Genomic DNA, 15,699 nt, shown 5'->3' on the forward strand with positions numbered 1-15,699 from the left:
CTATTCAATATGGCTGGCCATGAGCTGGAGGTCAAGCAAGCTTACGGCGATCCTGCTCAATTATTGATTATCTTTTGCAGTGTAATTCTGTCTCACAAAATTTGTATAAAAACACCAGACTTGAGCAATCCGACGGCAAGTTTGACGCAGCGGCTCTCGTAGGCATGCATTGATTGTTTGAGTTTGGAAGGATGGACGCCAGTAGGCGCTGTCGTGCGTGGGGTTAATGCACACGTTTTTCCTTTTTCTGTTTTGAGGGTTGAACTACTGTTGGAATGTGGTCTTTATAATGTTGTTTTTTTACACACAATCTTTTTTTTTTAAATGCCAAAATGTAAAATATTAATATGAGTGCATTGTCTCTCTCCACATGGAATGTGAATGGGTTTGGGCACTCCATAAAAAGAAGGAAGGCTATTTCTCTTCTTAAGCATAAGAAATATGATATAGTATTTCTTATGCTTAAGAAATACTATATCATAGTATTTCTTAAGTTTCTTTTCTTCAAGAAACTCTTCCTCCACAGGAAGCTGAAAAATTTGGAAAGATATGGGGTGGGCATTTTTTTTTATAGTGCTTGCTGTAAGAGCAGGGGAGTTATTAAACTGATAAGTAAACACCTACAATTCAAATGTATCAAACAGAATAAAGAGTCATTATTATTTTAGCTGAAATTCAGGGACAAAGTCTTATTTTGGCTAATATTTTTGCACCTAACGTTGATGATCAGGGCTTTTTATAGATCTTGAAGGGATGTTGCAAGCCGCTGGCACCCATCATGATATAATAATATAAGATACTTAAAGAAGATACTTTAATCTTTTAAATGGACTCAGTCCTTGATCAAAGTGAAGCAAAAGTGTGCAAGCCCCCTAGAGCAACACTGACACTTTAAAGGATGTGTAAAAATATTGGTCTTATAGATATTTGGAGACCTTTGAACCCATCTGGTAGGGAATATACATTTTTCATCAGTCCATAAGATTTACTCTAGAATAGAAGTCCCTAATTTTATCTGTTGTTCTCAATTGGAAACATTTTAGTCTCAGATCACACCTTGGTGTTTTTAGAGGTGTTGCCACATATGGAGAAAAAGAAATCATATAGTTGGAGCTTTAATGCGTCCCTTTTGTAAAATCCTGAATTCCAAAAAATGCTAAATGCTGAAATCAATATCTATATGGAGACCAACTGGACCTCAATATCTTCTGTGGGCATGGTTTGGGAGGCACTTAAGGCGGTTCTTAGGGGCCGGATCATACAGTATGCCTCATTCACCAAATAATCCAAAGCACAAGAACTCATGGAGTTGGAAGGGAATATTAAAAGTGTTGAGGCAAAGTTGAAGCACCGAATGTCATATAATGGCCTCAGGGAATTGACCCGAATGAAATAATACTATTTTGTCGCGGAAGGTGGAGTTTTGGCTATTCATGGCAAGACAGTCATACTTTGAGTCGGGGGACAAGGCATGGAAATTTCTCCAATCCGTTTCTCGACATTCCCCACTCATGTAACCACCTCAGTGAATTTCGTCTCCATGGCAGTGATTGATCGACGTATTACAGCAAGAACCTCTAATTCAGCAACGACCTTCGTCAGCATTGCCGACATGTTCAACATTTCTTGCCTAACCTCTCCGACCAAATCGGCTCCCTGGCTCGGGGTTTATTAATATTATTAATAAGTAAATTGTAGAATTTGGTTACATTATATTTTGTGATTTCTGATACCAAATTGTTTTACTAAATGTATAACATCCATCCCTTCAGCGCTTTCTGCCTCTAGCGACTGAGGAGGCTTTTCAGACATACAGATACTGTAGCAGCAAAAGTGAGTTGACCTGATAAGCATGGACGTATTGCACAGGGAGCGATAGTGTCTTGGACAGTTTATTTTCAATGAGAGGAGCGAACACGCACAGAATTTTGTGCGACACCGAACTCATGTTGAGTGAGAAAAGCAGAGTGCTCGCTTATGTGGATCGATGATATGAGTGTCTGCCATTGACTGCAACATCTGTACGACGAACGACACTACAAATAATGTTCAGCGAAATATCTAATGAAGATGGTGATGTAGCCTGTTCTGTATATTTGTCTCTATATTAGATATTATGAATAAAAAATAAAAAACAGGAACTCGTTGCGGAAGCATTTTTTTATCCCCTTATTTTTAATTTCGGGAGCATTTTTGTCAATTTCAGTGGAATTTCACTAACCCAATCATATCTCTAAAAAACATTTCTGCTGTTGCATTTTTTTTAATTTTAAAAAGCATAATTTCCATTTTTACTTATGAGGACCTTCTAAATGTCTCTAAAGGGAAATTCTATCAGAATTCACTCTCCAAATGTACACACATGGTTTTTTTATTTGTTCATTGTCTCTGGTTTAATGTCCTCTGCACATTGTCTTAATTCAGATTCTTCACAACTGTCCATTTGTTGTGAGTGTTGAAATGTTGCCCTGCACTGTTTAGTCAATTGCTGTTTATCATAACAAATTAATTTAATTTCCCGACTGTTGTTGACTGTGATGGTGAGGAAGTTTTCTGTTTTGTGGGTTTTTGTCTCTGGCAGACACGCACATGCGCAGCACATGTTACGGAGGTTATAAACGGGGTCAGTGTGTGCGACCGTTCTTTGGCGCTGTCACCAAATCAGAATGTTGCTGTGCCAATGTGGAGTACGCATACGGAGAACCATGCCAAATGTGCCCGCCTCTCAACTCAGGTACACACACATCCCACACTTAAAAATGTCTAAATGTCATTATATTAGATAATACCATTTCAGAGTAAAGCCACGTTCACACTGCCAGCAACTTTGTCGCATGACGTTGCTAGACCTTGTACTGTATGTCACTAGTAGGTGTTCCTACTGCTGTTGCTGTAATGTTATATGTGGACTTCACAACTGGCCAAGCTTTTGAAATTCACAGATTATTGCTGGTAAAACTAAGATATCAGTTAGTTCTCTTGCCTTTAAAAATGAACAATCTGTAGGGGAGAGTGTTTTTATATATTGTACACTGCAGCAATGCTGGATGCATCATAATAAAATGTATAAATCAAACAATTTCAGATATGTCATTGTAATTTTCCCTATCTGTTACTCACTCAAAGGTGTGTCGATGTGGTGACACTAGGGGTTGAACTTGGGAGCCCCAATCACCTCCTGATATTTGAGAAAAGGCCAATGAGAAATTTAGAGTGGAATTTGCATGCCACTCCCCCGGACATATGGGTATAAAAGGAGACGGCTTGCATCCACTCATTCAGATTGATTCTTCAGAGCCGGTCAGTGCTGACTAATCCACTGGCGTTCCAATCACCTCTAGCAGTGCATAAAAAAGCTGTTGTATATATGGCGCATTACAGCAGGTTCTCCCTTCTCACACAGATAAGTGCAAAGAACGCCCCTGGGTGCTTCAGCAGCCACATTAAAAGAGTTTATTTTCTCTAAAAGAGTAAGCGCTGACAGAGAGCTTCTTTTAAAAGATTTCCGTTTATGTGAATTTCCCGGGTGCGGTCGGTATCTCTCTTCCTCTGACGGCCATGATCGTTTGTGGATGTTCTCACTGCGAGAACATGACCATAGCGATGTTGCGATCACGGCTATCTTTCTTTCATAGAGGGAAAGACACTCCAGCTGCTCCACGTCCTTGTCCTTCTGCTTACATGCAAGTGGTGGCTAGCGCTGGGGGCTTCAATGGGAGCATTTCTGCCAGGTGAATCCATACGGACCTCCCATTCCCAAGCACACTCGTTTCCACTGGTCGAGTTCATGGATGAGTCAGGCGGCTCACCCCAGTGTGGGCTTAATGTCTCATTCGAGGCTCAAGATGAGGTATCGACCACCGCATCGGAGAGCGGGCTTTTGCAGTCTGACGCTTAGGACTCTGCCGGGCTCCCGCCATCTTGTGCGATCCCCCAGTCAGAGGCCGACACGGAGCTGACGGCCATGCTTGCCCGGGCTGCCGCGAATGTCGGGCTGGAGTGGAACCCTCCACCCTACTCTTGAGCATTCGTGGCTGGGGTCAGTGCGCTGCACACAGCCGTGCTCTGCCACAGTTCCTTTCTTCCCGGAGATGCATAAGGAACTCACAAAGTTGTGGAGGGCAACTTTTACTGCCCAGTCCCGTTCCGTGAGTTCTTCCGCTCTCAATACCCTCAATGGCTGGGCGGCCAAGGGTGTACAAGGAGGTTCCTCGGGTGGAGCAGACGTTTGCGGGCACCTGTGCCTGCAAAATGCTGCCACCTGGTGGAATTGTCCTATGCTCCTGTCCAGGGCCTGTAAGGTCATGTGATCCTTGATGGCCAAAGCTTACAATGCTGCTGGACAGGCCGCCTCTGCCTTACATGCCATGGCCATCCTGCAGGTCCACAAGGCCAAGGCTCTGAAAGAGCTGCACGAGGGTAGTCCTGACCCGGGATTGATACAGGATCTGTGCTCGGCAAAGGGCTCTCAGGCAGTTTATGTCCACTATGGTGGGCCAGGAGCGCAAACCTCGCAGAGATGAGGGACGCCAACAAGTTTCGCTTTCTTTCAAGGTGGCCTGTTCGACAACACTGTCGAGGAATTTGCCCAGCAGTTCTCGGCAGTCAAGCAGCAGACAGAGGCGATCCCACACATCCTGCCCCGGCGTGATTCCTCCACCACCTACAGGCCGCCGAGATCCCGTACCCCAGATTCTGCTCCGCTCTGCCGTGAGGCCCCATCTGCAGGTATGTCTAAGATGAATGTGCAATTTGGTGCCCCGTGCTGGCTCGTTCGGACGATCCAACTCGGTTATGCGATTCAGTTCACTAGGCCCCCACCTAGGTTCAATGGTGTCCGTTTTACCTCCGTAGCAGGCATGGACGCCACTGTTTTGCATGCGGAAATCGCAGTTCTTCTAGAGAAAAAAGGTGGTGGGTTGTGGCCAATCTTAGACGTGTGAGCTTTGAATAGGGCCTTGCACAAGCTCCCATTCAAAATGCTGATGCAGAAGCGCATTCCTTCATGCATCCGGCATTATGATTGGTTCGCAGCAATTGACCTGAAGGACTTTCATGTCTCTATTTTTTCCTTGAGACAGACCGTTCCTTCGGTTTGCCTTCGAGGGTCAGGCGTACCTGTCCGTCACCTTGTGTATTAATTAAAGTCGCAGAGGAAGCCCTTACCCCGCTAAGGGAAGTGGGGGTCCGTATCCTCAATTATCACGACCAGGCTATGTGCCCAAAGTTTCCCCTATTCCTTTTAGGGATCAAGTGGTGAACTTGCAAGCGCTGCCTGGGAGTAGGCAGACACAGCCTTGTCATTGCTGTGTCCGGTTTACTTGGACCAAACAGAGAGCTTTAGATGCTCTGAGAAGCTCTTTGTCGAGACATATACCAATTTACAATAAACAACATATTTACACAACACAATTACATATCAAATGTACACATAATTACACAACACAATAATAATATACAATGTACAGTAAACAATACTGTAACACTTCTCACACGAAGGAGGACAGGAAACAGGTCTTCACTACAAGGTAAGCTTTTTAATTCCCTTTTGTTTCGTACAATCTCACTATCACACACAATACAATGCCAAACACTGAGTTCGCTTGTCATCTCTCTCTCTCCCTGGAGGCCCTCTCGCTGCCTTTTTATGCCGCTCTCCCCGTGCTCACTGAAATTAGAGACAGGTGTTAGACATAATTTAGCTCAGGTGTAAGCGCCCTTACCGCTTTTCTCTCCCCACGCCTTGACCACGCCCCCGCTGCCACATACCCCCACCACCCGACTCAGGCCGGAGCGTCATCCGGCCTGCCTACCACTCCCCCCTATTTCTGGAGAGGAAGTCAGCGACAGCCATCTGCACCCCCGGTCTGTGAACCACCTTGAATTTAAAGGGCTGGAGAGCTAGATACCAACGGGTGATCCGGGCGTTAGTATCTTTCATACGATGGAGCCACTGCAGTGGGGCGTGATCCGAGCAGAGTGTGAAGGCCCGCCCCAGCAGGTAGTAACGGAGGGTGAGGACCGCCCACTAGATGGCCAAACACTCCTTCTCCACGGTGCTGTACTTAGTCTCCCTTAAGGAGAGCTTACGGCTAATGTACAGCACCGGGCTCCTCCCCTCCACCACCTCGCGAGTACGGCCCCCAGCCCTCTGTCTGAAGCGTCCGTCTGTAATACAAAAGGGAGAGAGAAGTCAGGTGCATGAAGAAGCGGCCCCCCACAAAGTGCGGCTTTAATCTGCATAAACGCCTGTTGGCACTGCTCCGACCACTGGACCGGATCTGGAGCCCCCTTTTTTGTGAGGTCAGTCAGCGGGCTGGTGACGTCCGAATAATTAGGCACAAACCTCCTATAATAGCCAGCCAGCCCCAGGAACTGCCTCACCCCCTTTTTGATCTTGGGTCTAGGGCAAGTCGCAATCGCCGCGGTTTTGTCAATTTGGGGACGCACCTGGCCATGACCCAAGTGGAACCCCAGATACCGTACCTCCACACGCCCAATCGCGCATTTCTTAGGATTTGCTGTGAGCCCCACCCACCGCAGCGATCTCAGGACGGCCCTCAGCCGCTGCCAATCATTGCTATAAATGATGATATCATCTAGATAGGCAGCGGCGTACGCGGTGTGAGGTCTGAGGATCCGATCCATAAGACGCTGAAACGTGGCTGGTGCTCCAAACAAACCGAAAGGAAGCGTTAAGAATTGGTGTAATCCAAACGGCGTAGTGAAGGCGGTTTTCTCACGGGACATTGGTGTCAAGGGGATCTGCCAATAACCCTTCGTTAAATCCAAGGTCGACTAAAAACGAGCAGTACCTAACCGATCGAGCAGTTCATCAACACGCCCCGTGTTGATGAACTGCTCGATCGGTTACGCGTCAAATTTAGACACCGCGTTAACTTTTCTGTAATCCACACAGAATCGAACAGACCCATCGCTCTTCGGAACAAGAACAACCGGGCTGGACCAATCGCTGTGGGATTCCTCTATTACGCCCATATCGAGCATCGCATCTAATGCCTCCCGAACTATTTTCTTTTTATGTTCGGGTAAGGGATAGGGGCGGCACCGTACCACCACGCCCGGTTCGGTCTCAATGTGGTGCTGTATGATGTTTGTACGGCCCGGTAGAGGGGAAAACACGTCTGCAAATTCCTTTTGTAAATCGGAAACCTCTGCGAGTTGACGCGGTGAGAGGTGATCTCCACAAGTAACCGGAGTGTTGCAATTGTGGGCTTTGTTTACCTCCGGTCCGAGCTCCGCCCTCTCCGGAACTACCGTGGCCAACGTCACAGAGTCCGCCTCTTCCCTCCACAATTTCAGGAGGTTGAGGTGATATATTTGCCGCGCGCCCCCTCTATCGGTACGTTTAACCTCATAATCGAGATCCCCAACTCGTCGTGTGACCTCAAAGGGTCCTTGCCACTTGGCTAGTAATTTAGAGCTCGACGTTGGGAGCAATACAAGTACCTTATCTCCCGGTGCAAATTCCCGTAGCCGAGCACCCCTGTCATACAGCCGGCGTTGGCGTTCTTGAGCCTGGAGCAAATTCTCCTGTGTTAGTCGCCCCAGTGTGTGGAGTTTTGCTCTAAGATCAAGAACGTACTGAATTTCATTTTTGCTATTAGAAGGTCCCTCCTCCCAAGCTTCGCGGATGACGTCGAGGACAGGTGCTGGCTCGCTTACGTTCGAGGCTACAGGCGCTGACTCGCTGACATTTGAGGCTACAGGCGCTGGCTCGCTGACGTTCAAGGCTACAGGCTCTGGCTCCCTGACGTTTGAGGTTACAGGCACTGGCTCGCTGACGTTCGAGGCTACAGGCACTGGCTCGCTGACGGTCGGGGCTGCAGGCACCGGCTCGCTGACGGTCAGGGCTGCAGGCATTGGCTCGCTGACGGTCGGAGTTGCAGGCATTGGCTCACTGACCGTGGCTGGCGAGGGCTCAGGCTCGCTGACTGTGGCTGGCGTGGGCTCAGGCTCGCTGACCGTGGCAGGTGTGGGCTCAGGCTCGCTGACCGTGGCAGGCGTGGGCTCAGGCTCGCTGACTGTGGCAGGCGTGGGCTCAGGCTCGCTGACCGTGGCAGGCGTGGGCTCAGGCTCGCTGACAGTGGCAGGCGTGGGCTCAGGCTCGCTGACCGTGGCAGGCGTGAACTGGGGAGTGGAAGTCTTTCCTCTCCTCCTCCTCCGGGCGGACGAGACTGGCAGTGCTGGCTCGTTGACCAAGGCAGGCGTTGGGGTTGGCTCGCTGGCAGACGGGGCAGGTGCGAAGGGACGAGCCACGAACGACTGTGGGGTCACCACTGTGGGAGGAGAGGCAGGGTCCTCTTCGACCATGCCCACAGTGAACGGCGAGCCGCAGGCCAGTAGAGTCTCCTCCATGAATTCGCGGAGCGTCCAGCCGCGCGTCGCGGGTGGCAACCGCTCCTTGAGCGAACTGTTCAGGTTGGCCCGGAAGAAAACCACCAGGGAGGAGTCTGGGAAGTCCGTGACACTCTCCAGCTCAAGGAAATTGCGGATGTGGTCTTCCACAGGACAGTCCTCTTGCATGAGGCTTAGCAGTTGACAGTTCGCTTGAAGAACCGCTAGATCCATTATTGGTCGATTGTTCTGTTAGGATTCAGACGAGGGCAGACAGGAAGTGAGGATCTAAATGCAGCTCTGTTATTAAATAAACAAGAAAACACAGAATAAAACAAAACACAGGGAACAAACAAAACATCCACGAGGGGATAACAAAAATGTAAACACTAGAAACAACCACGGAGGGCACGGCAGGAACACAGTCAAAGACACCATAACATTCAACGATCGACAATGACTGGGGAACAAACAGGGTTTAAATACACAGACATGATGATAACAAATATATTATTATTACTTTCTCATTATTTACTCACCCTCATGCAACCCCAGATGTGTATGACTTTCTTTCATCTGCTGAACTTTTTTTAGAAGAATTTCTCAGCTCTGTAGGTCCATACAATGCAAGTGAATGGGTGGCAACATTTTAAAGCTAAACAAGCAAACATAAGTCAGCATAAAAGTAATCCATAAGACTCTAGTGGTTAAATCAGTATCTTCAGAAGCAATGTTTTAGGTGTGGGTGAGAAACAGAGAAACAGATCACTTTTACATTCTTCTTGCGTTTTTGGTGATTCACATTCTTCTCTGCATATCTCCCCCTGCTATCTAGCATAAGGACTTAAATATAGATCTGTTTCTCACATCACTTCTGAAGACATGGATTAAACCACTGGAGTCTTATGGATTACTTTTATACTGCCTTTTTGAGCTTTTTGGAGCATCAAAATTTTGGCCTACAGAGCTAAAATATTCTTTTAAAAGTCTGAATTTGTGTTCTGCAGAAGAAAGGAAGTCATACACATCTGGGATGGCATGAGGGTGAGTAAATGATGAGATAATTTTCATTTTTGGGTAAAAATCTCTTTAAAGTGATAGCTCAGTTAGAATGTAATATTCTGTCATAATTTAACTACCCTCATGTTGTTCCAAACCAGTGTGAGGCTTTGTATTATGTGGAACATAAAATATGTTAGACAGAATGTTTGGGACTGACAGTCTTGCTCACCATTCACTTTCAACATACACACACACATATATATATACACTCACCTAAAGGATTATTAGGAACACCATACTAATACTGTGTTTGACCCCCTTTCGCCTTCAGAACTGCCTTAATTCTACGTGGCATTGATTCAACAAGGTGCTGAAAGCATTCTTTAGAAATGTTGGCCCATATTGATAGGATAGCATCTTGCAGTTGATGGAGATTTGTGGGATGCACATCCAGGGCACGAAGCTCCCGTTCCACCACATCCCAAAGATGCTCTATTGGGTTGAGATCTGGTGACTGTGGGGGCCATTTTAGTACAGTGAATCTTTGTCATGTTCAAGAAACCAATTTGAAATGATTCGAGCTTTGTGACATGGTGCATTATCCTGCTGGAAGTAGCCATCAGAGGATGGGTACATGGTGGCCATAAAGGGATGGACATGGTCAGAATCAATGCTCAGGTAGGCCGTGGCATTTAAACGATGCCCAATTGGCACTAAGGGGCCTAAAGTGTGCCAAGAAAACATCCCCCACACCATTACACCACCACCACCAGCCTGCACAGTGGTAACAAGGCATGATGGATCCATGTTCTCATTCTGTTTACGCCAAATTCTGACTCTACCATCTGAATGTCTCAACAGAAATCGAGACTCATCAGACCAGGTAACATTTTTCCAGTCTTCAACTGTCCAATTTTGGTGAGCTCTAGCAAATTGTAGCCTCTTTTTCCTATTTGTAGTGGAGATGAGTGGTACCCGGTGGGGTCTTCTGCTGCTGTAGCCCATCCGCCTCAAGGTTGTGCGTGTTGTGGCTTCACAAATGCTTTGCTGCATACCTCGGTTGTAACGAGTGGTTATTTCAGGCAAAGTTGCTCTTCTATCAGCTTGAATCAGTCGGCCCATTCTCCTCTGACCTCTAGCATCAACAAGGCATTTTTGCCCACAGGACTGCCGCATACTGGATGTTTTTCCCTTTTCACACCATTCTTTGTAAACCCTAGAAACGGTTGTGCGTGAAAATCCCAGTAACTGAGCAGATAGTGAAATACTCAGACCGGCCCGTCCGGCACCAACAACCATGCCACGCTCAAAATTGCTTAAATCACCTTTCTTTCCCATTCTGACATTCAGTTTGGAGTTCAGGAGATTGTCTTGACCAGGACCACATTCCTAAATGCATTGAAGCAACTGCCATGTGATTGGTTGATTAGATAATTGCATTAATGAGAAATTGAAACGGTGTTCCTAATAATCCTTTAGGTGAGTGTCTATATATATATATATATATATATATATATATATATATATATATATATATATATATATATATATATATAAACATTCACTGAAAGTAAATAGTGACTGTCCTTATTGTGTTGGATGGAAGAAAAAAAGTCATACGGTTTTAGAACAATATGGTGAATGATGACAGAATTCCCATTAAAAATAATAATAATTCTATAATACATGTTCAATGTGTATTATGTAATGGAATATAGGGGAGTAAATGTCTATTATGTCATTTTTCATGTTATAAATGTCCTGACTATACATTGTGATCAGATGAATTCCACTTTTTTAATAAAAGTACCAATTTCTTTCCATAAGAGCAAAATCTGTACATTATTTCAAAATTTTTGGCCACCAGTGCATATCCATGCATGCGGTTACTGGCAAATTATATTGAACAGTGAAATCCCTTACATCATTATTACTTTCTCTCCACTTTGCCTGCACTCTACACTAGTATCTCACAGGTGAAGGATGACGTGAGGTTCACTGTTTTTATTCCCACTGGTAGTCATTACTGAATGTCACTTTTCATTTGCATCAAATTAAACTTCCAACTATGTGGGGTGTAATGCCATTCCAACTATGTGGGGCCTTGTCATCACGCTGTCACCGGAAATCTTTCTGCTCTCATTAAAAAAAAAATTATGAGAACATGGCTCTTTATTACTAATGTTGCTGCTGGTGTGAACGGGGATTAAGTGTGATTTATTTGAAAGAAAGATAGCACAAACACACTTTTCAAGCAAAACATTTGCTAAAACTGTGTATATGTATGTTTGTCCATGTTCTCTAGCCGAATTTTCAGCTCTGTGCAGCCATGGCCCTGGAACTACAACCGATGGCAGAGGTACAGGCACACACACCTCACATCCACACACACACATCACATCCACATATACACTAGGGATGGGCGATAAGATGATGAAATAAGATATCTAATTATATAATTATATATAATATAATTAAGAAAAAAAATGTAAACATTTATAAATGTGTATATATATATATACATACACAAAATGGACAACACTGTTATACAAGCTGTGCACTCACTACTTTACATTGTAGCAAAGTGTCATTTCTTCAGTGTTGTCACATGAAAAGATATAATCAAATATTTACAAAAATGTGAAGGGTGTACTCACTTTTGTGAGATACTGTATATTTTTATTTTTTTCCCTTAAAGAAAATTAAATAGATTTTTTGTACCATCAATTTGCATTTTTCATTTGTTATAATTTTGGGGTTAAATGTGAAATGGACATTCAGACAGGTATTGTACATATATTTGTGTTATATCTGTTTGTGACTCAGTGCTGAACTGTCTCTCTGTCTCTCTCTCGCTCTCTCTCTCTGTCTCTCTCTCACTGTGTCAGATATAAACGAGTGTGCGCTGGATCCTGACATCTGTCAGAACGGTGTTTGTGAAAACATGTTGAGAACATACAAATGTAACTGTAATCTTGGCTTTGAGGTGGACATCACTGGCAAAACCTGCATTGGTCAGTGAATTATATATTTAGATATTATTATCTCAGACAAAAAGAGATGTTTCCCCTGATGAGTGCGTATGTGTGTGTTTCAGATGTTGATGAGTGTATGATGAACACACATCTGTGTGAAAATGGTTTGTGTAGAAACACTCCAGGCAGTTTCACATGTCACTGTCCCAAGGGCTACACCTTTCAGCCTGAAACAGAGGTGTGTGAAGGTGGGTTACATCACAAGCACACACTACAGTGAACTTTACAGTACATTATCTAAGTAAGGGATGATATACAGTCAGCCATTCATTATCAGGAAATGAAACCTGACTGGGTTCCCTGACTGGAAAATGACCCAGCTACTTACCAAAAAACAAAATGGACATGAAAAATGTATTTGAGTGTAAATGTCTTTATTATGTGAGTAGAAAGAGGGTGTGGAGTGAAATGAGAAACATGAAGCCAGCACAGCTGTGCAGGAAATCACTTGCCTGGGACAACAGACGATTATACAGTTTAGCATTATTATATGTAAATACTTAACCGCAGACATCTGACATTGACCAATCATAATCAAGTATTCCAGAGAGAGACATGTAATAATCACAGATGCCAAACTGGGATAATTGAGTCTTTCTGTCACTCCTGATGTTCTGTGTTTGTGTGTGTTTGTTTAGACATTGATGAGTGCTTGACCAATCCTTGTGTTAATGGCGAGTGTAAGAACAGTCCAGGGTCATTTGTATGTTTGTGTTCTACTGGAAGCTCATTGGACAGCTCAGGAACTCTGTGTGTAGGTGAGTAATGCTCAACTGCTCTCTCGCTCTCTTTCTGTCACACAGCATTTTACTCATTCATATTTTTGTATGATAACGTGTCATAATGATAACGTTTAGTTTTGATTCCTAGTGTATGTAGATCTGTGTGTTACAAGGGTCATACATGTGTTTGTGTTTGTGTGTGCTGTGTTTTTGTGTGTGTTTCAGAGACCACTAAGGGTACGTGTTGGTTGAAGTTGGTAAATGGACAGTGTGAAATCAATATCAATGGAGCAACACTGAAGTCTCACTGTTGTGCATCAATGGGGGCAGCGTGGGGGTCTCCATGTGCCAAGTGTGAACCAGGTAAGATGAACAAAAGTAAATCTCTCTGCACATTAGGGTTGTTAATGATTAATCAATCGTCGATAATTTGCCATTAATTCAATCGATATAGATGAAAAAGGACGTAAATGAAAATCTGCTCATCACGTCATGTTATATTTGGTTTCTTTTTAATCAATGTAACCGCCAGATTTCAGGAAGTGTCAGATTTCTTTTGAATGAGCTTGACAAGCGGTGTTGCTCTCAGTGCCACCTTCATTCTGCTGCATCTGTCCTTTTGAAAATGAATTGACAATTAGCAGTTACTTGCAGACCATGTAAAACACCCGTAACCCTTTAATAGTGATTTGGATTGTGTAGCTTTGATGCTTAGAAATTGTTTGGGATCAGAAAAAAGACTGTTTTTGATCTAAAGTGTAAATGTGTGATTTCAGATGCGTTCTGTTCTAAAGGATATGCACGGACCAAGGGAACAATCTGTGAAGGTGAGAGCTCATGCTAAACTACATTAAGCCTTCACTGAGTTTTCATGAATTAACTCTCAAGTTGAGCTTTCAGTAAAACTCAGAATCAAAAGTCTGATTTTCACATGCTTTATGTGTGTGTGTTTGCTTCTGTCCAGATGTGAATGAGTGTGAGATATTTTCTGGTGTGTGTATTAATGGAAATTGTGTGAACACGGACGGCTCGTTTGTGTGTCAGTGTCCCAGCGGCATGACTTTAGATGCCTCTGGAAGGACTTGTGTTGGTAAGTAGACCAGGGAGTACATCAGACCAGCAGCTTCTGTTTGAAGAAGCATGCTACGTGTTTTATTTCTATGGAAGTATTAGTGTTTTGCCTATTTTATGTGTGTGTGTTTGTTTCTGTTGCAGATCTGCGTACTGAGCTGTGTTACCTCACACACATCGACGAGCGCTGTGGTGCTCCGATTTCTGGAAGGCATCGCGTGGATGCGTGCTGCTGTTCGGTAGGTTTAGCTTGGGGCCCGGAATGTGACGAATGTCCAGGAAAAGGATCATCAGAATACACTCAGCTCTGTCCACGGGGTCCAGGATTTGCCCACCGTGGAGACTTTATCAATGGAAAACCGTTTCTTAAAGGTACGAGAGACAGAGAGAGACTGTGTACCCAGTGCAAAGTTTTGGGAGTAACAAGTGTAATTTAATGCAGTTAATCCTTTAAATTAATGTTCCGTGTGTGTATGTTAACCAAGGGCTGGATTAACAAAAATCTTAAGAAAATGAAGAATGAAGAAGAAAGTTCTTAGTAGGGGAATATGACCAAAATCTTATATCACGATATGAGTAATTTTATATAATGATAAAAAGTCAAAGTAAAAAAATTTAAATAAAAAATCTATGTGGTATTAAATCATTCTTACATAATGCTAAATTTCACATTATGCTACATTTCATTCTGATATGTTGCTGACCAATATTGTTATTATTATAAACTTTCCTCAAGAAACTCAAGATCTTTCCAAAGCAATGCAACAAATAAAATAAAACATTAAAAAAATCCAGCAAAAATAAACACTTCTTGCTAAATAAACATATATGACCAAATTAATGCTTTCATTCTTTTGCATGCTTCATTTTGAGGAGGTAAAACATGTTGCTTGTATTACAAGTGATTATTGCCGTGCGACACTATTTGCAGATTACATTTTTCTGCTCTATGTCAGCTTTTGTGAACGGGAAGCCTGCTGGACTCGCACAAAGTTCTGTGCTCAAGAAAGAAAGTGCAGACATGAAACACAAATGCACATGTCAGATGAGAAGAATATTAAGCGCTTATGATTTGCCGAACACAAGATGTATGTCATTGAATTTGCTTGGGTGGAAGCATTTTAATGCCATTAAAAACCATGTACATGTTTCTTAATTTCTCTATGTAAAGCCCTGAACACTAATAGATAAGCCCACGCTGCACACACATGGATATTTACATACCACAATATACACGATATAGCAAATTCTCTGTTGACTGACACTTTATATCATTGCCACGATATATAGTTTTATATTGACCAGCCCTTGTTCTTAGGATAAATTATAAGAAGTGTAATTAATAAAGATTATTCATAAGAACATTCTTAAGAGGTCTTGTTGGAAATACAAGATATTCGTTACTTTTTCCTTAAGTTAGAAAATAAGAACAAAATAGTAGATAAGAAGGATTTTATTCCTAACTTTTACCTTTGCCTTGTAAAATTCCGAATGTGAAGAATGTGTGGACG

At 43.6% G+C, this 15,699-nt stretch overlaps 1 protein-coding gene across 3 annotated transcripts in view; it reads left to right on the forward strand.

Annotated features, from left to right (window-relative positions):
- Nucleotides 1-15,699, forward strand: part of LOC127661700 (fibrillin-1-like) — a 147,734-nt gene that overhangs the window by 49,324 nt on the left and 82,711 nt on the right. For 2 of the 3 annotated variants that reach the window (XM_052152532.1, XM_052152533.1), the window contains 9 exons: nt 2,582-2,734; nt 11,666-11,719; nt 12,249-12,374; nt 12,458-12,583; nt 13,034-13,153; nt 13,343-13,480; nt 13,894-13,944; nt 14,082-14,207; nt 14,333-14,560. In XM_052152532.1, coding sequence (XP_052008492.1) covers nt 2,582-2,734; nt 11,666-11,719; nt 12,249-12,374; nt 12,458-12,583; nt 13,034-13,153; nt 13,343-13,480; nt 13,894-13,944; nt 14,082-14,207; nt 14,333-14,560 — 1,122 coding nt within the window. Of the gene's footprint in view, nt 1-2,581; nt 2,735-11,665; nt 11,720-12,248; nt 12,375-12,457; nt 12,584-13,033; nt 13,154-13,342; nt 13,481-13,893; nt 13,945-14,081; nt 14,208-14,332; nt 14,561-15,699 lie in introns of those variants that run through there. The other variant, XR_007972780.1, reaches the window with a different exon arrangement.

The sequence above is a fragment of the Xyrauchen texanus genome, chromosome 21 (assembly GCF_025860055.1).
Source record: "Xyrauchen texanus isolate HMW12.3.18 chromosome 21, RBS_HiC_50CHRs, whole genome shotgun sequence".
Taxonomy (NCBI): Eukaryota; Metazoa; Chordata; class Actinopteri; order Cypriniformes; family Catostomidae; genus Xyrauchen; species Xyrauchen texanus.